At 47.3% G+C, this 12,121-nt stretch overlaps 1 protein-coding gene across 1 annotated transcript in view; it reads left to right on the top strand.

The window, feature by feature from the left end:
- Positions 1–361: 361 nt before the first annotated feature.
- Positions 362–12,121, top strand: part of LOC124027401 (dedicator of cytokinesis protein 1-like) — a 41,778-nt gene continuing 30,018 nt past the window's right edge. Inside the window, exon 1 of the mRNA XM_046339841.1 lies at positions 362–529. Coding sequence (XP_046195797.1) covers positions 362–529 — 168 coding nt within the window. The remainder of the gene's footprint in view (positions 530–12,121) is intronic.

Below are 12,121 nucleotides of genomic sequence, written 5' to 3'. Positions count from 1 at the left end.
AGGGGAATGTTATAGAGTATAATATACCACCTGACACCAGTAGGAGGGGAATGTTATGGAGTATAATATACCACGTGACACCAGTAGGAGGGGAATGTTATGGAGTATAATATACCACCTGACACCAGTAGGAGGGGAATGTTATAGAGTATAATATACCACCTGACACCAGTAGGAGAGGAATGTTATGGAGTATAATATACCACCTGACACCAGTAGGAGAGGAATGTTATGGAGTATAATATACCACGTGACACCAGTAGGAGGGGAATGTTATAGAGTTTTGTGTCCATTTTGTTGTGTTGTGGTCCCTTACTTGACGTGTGTATCTGTGTGTGTGTGTATCTTCAAACCCCTTTACATGACCGTTGTGATCATTGTGTGTTTCCAGATCCCTTACCTAGCTGATGGCGTTCGTATCCATGGAGAGAAGGTGTCTGAGGCTCTGAGGCCTTTCCATGACCGCCTGGAGGCCTGCTTCAAACAGCTCAGAGAGAAAGTGGAGAAACAGTACGGAGTCAAGACTCTGGTAATATCTCTCTCCTGTGCTCTCTCCTCCTCTCTCCACCTCTCTTCTCCTCCTCTCTCCACCTCTCTTCTCCTCCTCTCTCCACCTCTCTTCTCCTCCTCTCTCCCCATCTCCTATCTTCTCTCTCCTCCTCTCCTCTTCTCTCTCCTCTCTCCTCCTCTCTCCTCCTCTCTTCTCCTCTCGTCTCCTCTTTCCTATGCACTCTTCTCCATTCTCCTCTTCTCCTCTTCTCCGCTCTCTTCTCCTCTCTTCTCTGCTCTCCTCTTCTCTGTTCTCCTCTTCTCTGTTCTCCTCTTCTCCCTTCCCCTCCTCTCTTCTCTGTTCTCCTCTTCTCCCTTCCCCTCCTCTCTTCTCTGCTCTCCTCTTCTCTGTTCTCCTCTTCTCCCTTCCCCTCCTCTCTTCTCTGCTCTCCTCTTCTCTGTTCTCCTCTTCTCCCTTCCCCTCCTCTCTTCTCTGCTCTCCTCTTCTCTGTTCTCCTCTTCTCCCTTCCCCTCCTCTCTTCTCTGCTCTCCTCTTCTCTGTTCTCCTCTTCTCCCTTCCCCTCCTCTCTTCTCTGCTCTCCTCTTCTCTGTTCTCCTCTTCTCCCTTCCCCTCCTCTCTTCTCTGCTCTCCTCTTCTCTGTTCTCCTCTTCTCCCTTCCCCTCCTCTCTTCTCTGCTCTCCTCTTCTCTGTTCTCCTCTTCTCCCTTCCCCTCCTCTCTTCTCTGCTCTCCTCTTCTCTGTTCTCCTCTTCTCCCTTCCCCTCCTCTCTTCTCTGTTCTCCTCTTCTCTGTTCTCCTCTTCTCCTTCCCCTCCTCTCTTCTCTGCTCTCCTCTTCTCTGTTCTCCTCTTCTCCCTTCCCCTCCTCTCTTCTCTGCTCTCCTCTTCTCTGTTCTCCTCTTCTCCCTTCCCCTCCTCTCTTCTCTGCTCTCCTCTTCTCTGTTCTCCTCTTCTCCCTTCCCCTCCTCTCTTCTCTGCTCTCCTCTTCTCTGTTCTCCTCTTCTCCCTTCCCCTCCTCTCTTCTCTGCTCTCCTCTTCTCTGTTCTCCTCTTCTCCCTTCCCCTCCTCTCTTCTCTGCTCTCCTCTTCTCTGTTCTCCTCTTCTCCCTTCCCCTCCTCTCTTCTCTGCTCTCCTCTTCTCTGTTCTCCTCTTCTCCCTTCCCCTCCTCTCTTCTCTGCTCTCCTCTCTTCTCCTCTCCTTTCTTCCTCTCTACTTCTCCTCTTTCTCTGTCCTAATTCCTCCTCTCCTCTCAACCCACTCTCTCCTACTCATTTTAAATTGACATGTTAGTAATTTAGCAGACAGTCTTAGCCAGAGCCATTTACAGTTAGTGCATTCATCTTAAGGTAGCTTGGTGAGACAACCACATATCACAGGCATAGAAAGTAGATTTTCCCTCAATAACGTAGCTGTCAGTAGAGTCCGAGCTGTCAGTAGAGTCCGAGCTGTCAGTAGAGTCCGAGCTGTCGGTAGAGTCCGAGCTGTCGGTAGAGTCCGAGCTGTCGGTAGAGTCCGAGCTGTCGGTAGAGTCCGAGCTGTCGGTAGAGTCCGAGCTGTCGGTAGAGTCCGAGCTGTCGGTAGAGTCCGAGCTGTCGGTAGAGTCCGAGCTGTCGGTAGAGTCCGAGCTGTCGGTAGAGTCCGAGCTGTCGGTAGAGTCCGAGCTGTCGGTAGAGTCAGAGCTGTCGGTAGAGTCAGAGCTGTCAGAGCTGTCGGTAGAGTCCGAGCTGTCAGTAGAGTCCGAGCTGTCAGTAGAGTCCGAGCTGTCAGTAGAGTCCGAGCTGTCAGGAGAGTCCGAGCTGTCGGTAGAGTCAGAGCTAGAAGGGGTGGGGAGGCTCAAGTGAAAGGATTATTTAAGATACTATTTGAAGAGGGCGGGTTTCAGATGTTTTCAGAAGATGGGCAGGGACTCTGCTGTCCTCGCTTCAGGGGGAAGCTGGTTCCACCATTGGGGTGCCAGGAAGGACAGAGAAGAGCTTGGACTGGGTTGAGTGGGAGCTGCCCTCCCGTAGGGGTGGGAGGGCCTAGAGACCAGAGGTTGCAGATAGAGTGTTCGGGGTGTTGAGTTTGAGCAGAGCCTGAAGGTAGGGAGGGAGAGCTGCCCTCCCGTAGGGGTGGGAGGGCCTAGAGACCAGAGGTTGCAGATAGAGTGTTCGGGGTGTTGAGTTTGAGCAGAGCCTGAAGGCAGGGAGGAGCAGTTCCTCTTGAGCTACTTCTTCTCTCTCCTCTCCTGTTGTTGGCCCATTAAAAAGTGTCCCTGGATTTATTTCCTCGAACAAACTTTTATGCCATCACCTGCAGTGTTGTCAAAATGATGGGCACAATGAGGATTATTTTACACCAACGTTTTATGTGATAACATGGTTTGTTGTTGGCGCATGGAGAGAACAGAACAGACTGACCGTGGCTCAGTATTTCAGGTCCTTCTCTCCATCTCCCCAAGTACAGACGTGATATTTGTGGTCTTCCTGAACAACACTCTATTGTGTCCTGTTCTTCACGGAGTCATTCCTACTGTAGCTGGGACACAATGCTGCAGGCAGTGTTACCTGCCAGACCCTGGGTCAGTTCATTATGGAAGAGCACACACACACTGAATCACCCCTAGACATGGATCTATAGATGCTATTAACTAACACTGGTGGGAGGTGGAGGGTATTGATCACTCAAAGATAGGAGGAGGAGGGTATTGATCACTCAAAGATAGGAGGAGGGTATTGATCACTCAAAGATAGGAGGAGGAGGGTATTGATCACTCAAAGATAGGAGGAGGAGGGTATTGATCACTCAAAGATAGGAGGAGGGGGAGGGTATTGATCACTCAAAGATAGGAGGAGGAGGGTATTGATCACTCAAAGATAGGAGGAGGGGGAGGGTATTGATCACTCAAAGATAGGAGGAGGGGGAGGGTATTGATCACTCAAAGATAGGAGGAGGGTATTGATCACTCAAAGATAGGAGGGTATTGATCACTCAAAGATAGGAGGAGGGTATTGATCACTCAAAGATAGGAGGAGGAGGGTATTGATCACTCAAAGATAGGAGGGTATTGATCACACAAAGATAGGAGGAGGAGGGTATTGATCACACAAAGATAAGAGGGTATTGATCACACAAAGATAGGAGGAGGAGGGTATTGATCACTCAAAGATAGGAGGAGGAGGAGGGTATTGATCACTCAAAGATAGGAGGAGGAGGGTATTGATCACTCAAAGATATGAGGAGGAGGGTATTGATCACACAAAGATAGGAGGCTATTGATCACACAAAGATAGGAGGAGGAGGGTATTGATCACTCAAAGATAGGAGGAGGAGGAGGAGGGTATTGATCACTCAAAGATAGGAGGAGGAGGGTATTGATCACTCAAAGATAGGAGGAGGAGGAGGGTATTGATCACACAAAGATAGGAGGAGGAGGAGGGTATTGATCACTCAAAGATAGGAGGAGGAGGGTATTGATCACACAAATATAGGAGGAGGAGGGTATTGATCACACAAAGATAGGAGGAGGAGGGTATTGATCACTCAAAGATAGGAGGAGGAGGGTATTGTTCACACAAAGATAGGAGGAGGAGGGTATTGATCACTCAAAGATAGGAGGGGGAGGAGGTTATTAATCACATAAAGATAGGAGGAGGAGGGTATTGATCACACAAAGATAGGAGGGTATTGATCACTCAAAGATAGGAGGAGGAGGGTATTGATCACTCAAAGATAGGAGGAGGAGGAGGGTATTGATCACACAAAGATAGGAGGGTATTGATCACTCAAAGATAGGAGGAGGGTATTGATCACTCAAAGATAGGAGGAGGAGGGTATTGATCACTCAAAGATAGGAGGAGGAGGGTATTGATCACTCAAAGATAGGAGGAGGAGGGTATTGATCACTCAAAGATAGGAGGAGGAGGGTATTGATCACTCAAAGATAGGAGGAGGAGGGTATTGATCACTCAAAGATAGGAGGGGGAGGAGGGTATTGATCACTCAAAGATAGGAGGAGGAGGAGGGTATTGATCACTCAAAGATAGGAGGAGGAGGGTATTGATCACTCAAAGATAGGAGGAGGGTATTGATCACTCAAAGATAGGAGGAGGAGGGTATTGATCACTCAAAGATAGGAGGAGGAGGGTATTGATCACTCAAAGATAGGAGTAGGAGGGTATTGATCACTCAAAGATAGGAGGAGGAGGGTATTGATCACTCAAAGATAGGAGGAGGAGGGTATTGATCACTCAAAGATAGGAGGGGGAGGAGGGTATTGATCACTCAAAGATAGGAGGAGGAGGGTATTGATCACTCAAAGATAGGAGGAGGAGGAGGGTATTGATCACTCAAAGATAGGAGGAGGAGGAGGGTATTGATCACTCAAAGATAGGAGGAGGAGGAGGGTATTGATCACACAAAGATAGGAGGAGGAGGAGGGTATTGATCACTCAAAGATAGGAGGAGGAGGAGGGTATTGATCACTCAAAGATAGGAGGAGGAGGAGGGTATTGATCACTCAAAGATAGGAGGAGGAGGGTATTGATCACACAAAGATAGGAGGAGGAGGGTATTGATCACTCAAAGGTAGGAGGGAGGAGGGTATTGATCACTCAAAGATAGGAGGAGGAGGAGGGTATTGATCACTCAAAGATAGGAGGTGGAGGAGGAGGGTATTGATCACTCAAAGATAGGAGGAGGAGGAGGAGGGTATTGATCACTCAAAGATAGGAGGAGGAGGGTATTGATCACTCAAAGATAGGAGGAGGCGGGTATTGATCACTCAAAGATAGGAGGAGGAGGGTATTGATCACTCAAAGATAGGAGGGGGAGGAGGGTATTGATCACTCAAAGATAGGAGGAGGAGGAGGGTATTGATCACACAAAGATAGGAGGAGGAGGGTATTGATCACTCAAAGATAGGAGGAGGAGGGTATTGATCACTCAAAGATAGGAGGGAAAGGAGGGTATTGATCACTCAAAGATAGGAGGAGGGGGAGGGTATTGATCACTCAAAGATAGGAGGAGGGGGAGGGTATTGATCACTCAAAGATAGGAGGAGGGTATTGATCACTCAAAGATAGGAGGAGGGTATTGATCACTCAAAGATAGGAGGAGGGTATTGATCACTCAAAGATAGGAGGGTATTGATCACTCAAAGATAGGAGGAGGAGGGTATTGATCACTCAAAGATAGGAGGGTATTGATCACACAAAGATAGGAGGAGGAGGGTATTGATCACACAAAGATAAGAGGGTATTGATCACACAAAGATAGGAGGGTATTGATCACACAAAGATAGGAGGCTATTGATCACACAAAGATAGGAGGAGGAGGGTATTGATCACTCAAAGATAGGAGGAGGAGGAGGGTATTGATCACACAAAGATAGGAGGAGGAGGAGGGTATTGATCACTCAAAGATAGGAGGAGGAGGGTATTGATCACACAAATATAGGAGGAGGAGGGTATTGATCACAAAGATAGGAGGAGGAGGGTATTGATCACTCAAAGATAGGAGGAGGAGGGTATTGTTCACACAAAGATAGGAGGAGGAGGGTATTGATCACTCAAAGATAGGAGGGGGAGGAGGGTATTGATCACTCAAAGATAGGAGGGGGGTATTGATCACTAAAAGATAGGAGGAGGGTATTGATCACTCAAAGATAGGAGGAGGAGGGCATTGATCACTCAAAGATAGGAGGAGGAGGGTATTGATCACTCAAAGATAGGAGGGGGAGGAGGTTATTGATCACTCAAAGATAGGAGGAGGAGGAGGGTATTGATCACACAAAGATAGGAGGAGGAGGAGGGTATTGATCACTCAAAGATAGGAGGAGGGTATTGATCACTCAAAGATAGGAGGAGGACGGTATTGATCACACAAAGATAGGAGGAGGAGGGTATTGATCACTCAAAGATAGGAGGAGGAGGAGGGTATTGATCACATAAAGATAGGAGGAGGAGGGTATTGATCACACAAAGATAGGAGGGTATTGATCACTCAAAGATAGGAGGAGGAGGGTATTGATCACTCAAAGATAGGAGGAGGAGGAGGGTATTGATCACACAAAGATAGGAGGGTATTGATCACTCAAAGATAGGAGGAGGGTATTGATCACTCAAAGATAGGAGGAGGAGGGTATTGATCACTCAAAGATAGGAGGAGGAGGGTATTGATCACTCAAAGATAGGAGGAGGAGGGTATTGATCACTCAAAGATAGGAGGAGGAGGGTATTGATCACTCAAAGATAGGAGGGGGAGGAGGGTATTGATCACTCAAAGATAGGAGGAGGAGGAGGGTATTGATCACTCAAAGATAGGAGGAGGAGGAGGGTATTGATCACTCAAAGATAGGAGGAGGAGGGTATTGATCACACAAAGATAGGAGGAGGAGGGTATTGATCACTCAAAGATAGGAGGAGGAGGAGGAGGGTATTGATCACTCAAAGATAGGAGGAGGAGGGTATTGATCACTCAAAGATAGGAGGGGGAGGAGGGTATTGATCCCTCAAAGATAGGAGGAGGAGGAGGGTATTGATCACTCAAAGATAGGAGGAGGAGGGTATTGATCACTCAAAGATAGGAGGGGGAGGAGGGTATTGATCACTCAAAGATAGGAGGAGGAGGAGGGTATTGATCACACAAAGATAGGAGGAGGAGGGTATTGATCACTCAAAGGTAGGAGGGAGGAGGGTATTGATCGCTCAAAGATAGGAGGGGGAGGAGGGTATTGATCACTCAAAGATAGGAGGGGGGTATTGATCACTAAAAGATAGGAGGAGGGTATTGATCACTCAAAGATAGGAGGAGGAGGGCATTGATCACTCAAAGATAGGAGGAGGAGGAGAGTATTGATCACTCAAAGATAGGAGGAGGAGGAGGGTATTGATCACTCAAAGATAGGAGGAGGGGGAGGGTATTGATCACTCAAAGATAGGAGGAGGAGGGTATTGATCACTCAAAGATAGGAGGAGGAGGAGGGTATTGATCACTCAAAGATAGGAGGGGGAGGAGGGTATTGATCACACAAAGATAGGAGGAGGAGGGTATTGATCACTCAAAGGTAGGAGGGAGGAGGGTATTGATCACTCAAAGATAGGAGGAGGAGGAGGGTATTGATCACTCAAAGATAGGAGGAGGAGGAGGGTATTGATCACTCAAAGATAGGAGGAGGAGGGTATTGATCACTCAAAGATAGGAGGAGGCGGGTATTGATCACTCAAAGATAGGAGGAGGAGGGTATTGATCACTCAAAGATAGGAGGGGGAGGAGGGTATTGATCACTCAAAGATAGGAGGAGGAGGAGGGTATTGATCACACAAAGATAGGAGGAGGAGGGTATTTATCACCCAAAGATAGGAGGAGGAGGGTATTGATCACTCAAAGATAGGAGGAGGAGGAGGAGGGTATTGATCACCCAAAGATAGGAGGAGGAGGGTATTGATCACTCAAAGATAGGAGGGAAAGGAGGGTATTGATCACTCAAAGATAGGAGGAGGGGGAGGGTATTGATCACTCAAAGATAGGAGGAGGGTATTGATCACTCAAAGATAGGAGGAGGGTATTGATCACTCAAAGATAGGAGGAGGGTATTGATCACTCAAAGATAGGAGGGTATTGATCACTCAAAGATAGGAGGAGGAGGGTATTGATCACTCAAAGATAGGAGGGTATTGATCACACAAAGATAGGAGGAGGAGGGTATTGATCACACAAAGATAAGAGGGTATTGATCACACAAAGATAGGAGGGTATTGATCACACAAAGATAGGAGGCTATTGATCACACAAAGATAGGAGGAGGAGGGTATTGATCACTCAAAGATAGGAGGAGGAGGAGGGTATTGATCACTCAAAGATAGGAGGAGGAGGGTATTGATCACTCAAAGATAGGAGGAGGAGGGTATTGATCACACAAAGATAGGAGGAGGAGGAGGGTATTGATCACTCAAAGATAGGAGGAGGAGGGTATTGATCACACAAATATAGGAGGAGGAGGGTATTGATCACACAAAGATAGGAGGAGGACGGTATTGATCACACAAAGATAGGAGGAGGAGGGTATTGATCACTCAAAGATAGGAGGAGGAGGAGGGTATTGATCACATAAAGATAGGAGGAGGAGGGTATTGATCACACAAAGATAGGAGGGTATTGATCACTCAAAGATAGGAGGAGGAGGGTATTGATCACTCAAAGATAGGAGGGTATTGATCACTCAAAGATAGGAGGAGGAGGGTATTGATCACTCAAAGATAGGAGGAGGAGGGTATTGATCACTCAAAGATAGGAGGAGGAGGGTATTGATCACTCAAAGATAGGAGGAGGAGGGTATTGATCACTCAAAGATAGGAGGAGGAGGGTATTGATCACTCAAAGATAGGAGGGGGAGGAGGGTATTGATCACTCAAAGATAGGAGGAGGAGGAGGGTATTGATCACTCAAAGATAGGAGGAGGAGGAGGGTATTGATCACTCAAAGATAGGAGGAGGAGGGTATTGATCACACAAAGATAGGAGGAGGAGGAGGGTATTGATCACTCAAAGATAGGAGGAGGAGGAGGAGGGTATTGATCACTCAAAGATAGGAGGAGGAGGGTATTGATCACTCAAAGATAGGAGGGGGAGGAGGGTATTGATCCCTCAAAGATAGGAGGAGGAGGAGGGTATTGATCACTCAAAGATAGGAGGAGGAGGGTATTGATCACTCAAAGATAGGAGGAGGAGGGTATTGATCACTCAAAGATAGGAGGGGGAGGAGGGTATTGATCACTCAAAGATAGGAGGAGGAGGAGGGTATTGATCACACAAAGATAGGAGGAGGAGGGTATTGATCACTCAAAGGTAGGAGGGAGGAGGGTATTGATCGCTCAAAGATAGGAGGGGGAGGAGGGTATTGATCACTCAAAGATAGGAGGGGGGTATTGATCACTAAAAGATAGGAGGAGGGTATTGATCACTCAAAGATAGGAGGAGGAGGGCATTGATCACTCAAAGATAGGAGGAGGAGGAGAGTATTGATCACTCAAAGATAGGAGGAGGAGGAGGGGTATTGATCACTCAAAGATAGGAGGAGGGGGAGGGTATTGATCACTCAAAGATAGGAGGAGGAGGGTATTGATCACTCAAAGATAGGAGGAGGAGGAGGGTATTGATCACTCAAAGATAGGAGGGGGAGGAGGGTATTGATCACACAAAGATAGGAGGAGGAGGGTATTGATCACTCAAAGGTAGGAGGGAGGAGGGTATTGATCACTCAAAGATAGGAGGAGGAGGAGGGTATTGATCACTCAAAGATAGGAGGTGGAGGAGGAGGGTATTGATCACTCAAAGATAGGAGGAGGAGGAGGGTATTGATCACTCAAAGATAGGAGGAGGAGGGTATTGATCACTCAAAGATAGGAGGAGGCGGGTATTGATCACTCAAAGATAGGAGGAGGAGGGTATTGATCACTCAAAGATAGGAGGGGGAGGAGGGTATTGATCACTCAAAGATAGGAGGAGGAGGAGGGTATTGATCACACAAAGATAGGAGGAGGAGGGTATTGATCACCCAAAGATAGGAGGAGGAGGGTATTGATCACTCAAAGATAGGAGGAGGAGGAGGAGGGTATTGATCACCCAAAGATAGGAGGAGGAGGGTATTGATCACTCAAAGATAGGAGGGAAAGGAGGGTATTGATCACTCAAAGATAGGAGGAGGGGGAGGGTATTGATCACTCAAAGATAGGAGGAGGGGGAGGGTATTGATCACATAAAGATAGGAGGAGGAGGGTATTGATCACACAAAGATAGGAGGGTATTGATCACTCAAAGATAGGAGGAGGAGGGTATTGATCACTCAAAGATAGGAGGAGGAGGAGGGTATTGATCACACAAAGATAGGAGGGGGAGGAGGGTATTGATCACATAAAGATAGGAGGAGGAGGGTATTGATCACACAAAGATAGGAGGGTATTGATCACTCAAAGATAGGAGGAGGAGGGTATTGATCACTCAAAGATAGGAGGAGGAGGAGGGTATTGATCACACAAAGATAGGAGGGTATTGATCACTCAAAGATAGGAGGAGGGTATTGATCACTCAAAGATAGGAGGAGGAGGGTATTGATCACTCAAAGATAGGAGGAGGAGGGTATTGATCACTCAAAGATAGGAGGAGGAGGGTATTGATCACTCAAAGATAGGAGGAGGAGGGTATTGATCACTCAAAGATAGGAGGGGGAGGAGGGTATTGATCACTCAAAGATAGGAGGAGGAGGAGGGTATTGATCACTCAAAGATAGGAGGAGGAGGAGGGTATTGATCACTCAAAGATAGGAGGAGGAGGGTATTGATCACACAAAGATAGGAGGAGGAGGAGGGTATTGATCACTCAAAGATAGGAGGAGGAGGAGGAGGGTATTGATCACTCAAAGATAGGAGGAGGAGGGTATTGATCACTCAAAGATAGGAGGGGGAGGAGGGTATTGATCCCTCAAAGATAGGAGGAGGAGGAGGGTATTGATCACTCAAAGATAGGAGGAGGAGGGTATTGATCACTCAAAGATAGGAGGAGGAGGGTATTGATCACTCAAAGATAGGAGGGGGAGGAGGGTATTGATCACTCAAAGATAGGAGGAGGAGGAGGGTATTGATCACACAAAGATAGGAGGAGGAGGGTATTGATCACTCAAAGGTAGGAGGGAGGAGGGTATTGATCGCTCAAAGATAGGAGGGGAGGAGGGTATTGATCACTCAAAGATAGGAGGGGGGTATTGATCACTAAAAGATAGGAGGAGGGTATTGATCACTCAAAGATAGGAGGAGGAGGGCATTGATCACTCAAAGATAGGAGGAGGAGGAGAGTATTGATCACTCAAAGATAGGAGGAGGAGGAGGGTATTGATCACTCAAAGATAGGAGGAGGGGGAGGGTATTGATCACTCAAAGATAGGAGGAGGAGGGTATTGATCACTCAAAGATAGGAGGAGGAGGAGGGTATTGATCACTCAAAGATAGGAGGGGGAGGAGGGTATTGATCACACAAAGATAGGAGGAGGAGGGTATTGATCACTCAAAGGTAGGAGGGAGGAGGGTATTGATCACTCAAAGATAGGAGGAGGAGGAGGGTATTGATCACTCAAAGATAGGAGGTGGAGGAGGAGGGTATTGATCACTCAAAGATAGGAGGAGGAGGAGGGTATTGATCACTCAAAGATAGGAGGAGGAGGGTATTGATCACTCAAAGATAGGAGGAGGCGGGTATTGATCACTCAAAGATAGGAGGAGGAGGGTATTGATCACTCAAAGATAGGAGGGGGAGGAGGGTATTGATCACTCAAAGATAGGAGGAGGAGGAGGGTATTGATCACACAAAGATAGGAGGAGGAGGGTATTGATCACCCAAAGATAGGAGGAGGAGGGTATTGATCACTCAAAGATAGGAGGAGGAGGAGGAGGGTATTGATCACCCAAAGATAGGAGGAGGAGGGTATTGATCACTCAAAGATAGGAGGGAAAGGAGGGTATTGATCACTCAAAGATAGGAGGAGGGGGAGGGTATTGATCACTCAAAGATAGGAGGAGGGGGAGGGTATTGATCACTCAAAGATAGGAGGAGGGTATTGATCACTCAAAGATAGGAGGAGGAGG

This window comes from Oncorhynchus gorbuscha, unplaced genomic scaffold (assembly GCF_021184085.1).
Source record: "Oncorhynchus gorbuscha isolate QuinsamMale2020 ecotype Even-year unplaced genomic scaffold, OgorEven_v1.0 Un_scaffold_3189, whole genome shotgun sequence".
Classification (NCBI taxonomy): Eukaryota; Metazoa; Chordata; class Actinopteri; order Salmoniformes; family Salmonidae; genus Oncorhynchus; species Oncorhynchus gorbuscha.
This window is presented reverse-complemented; position numbering and strand designations above follow the sequence as displayed.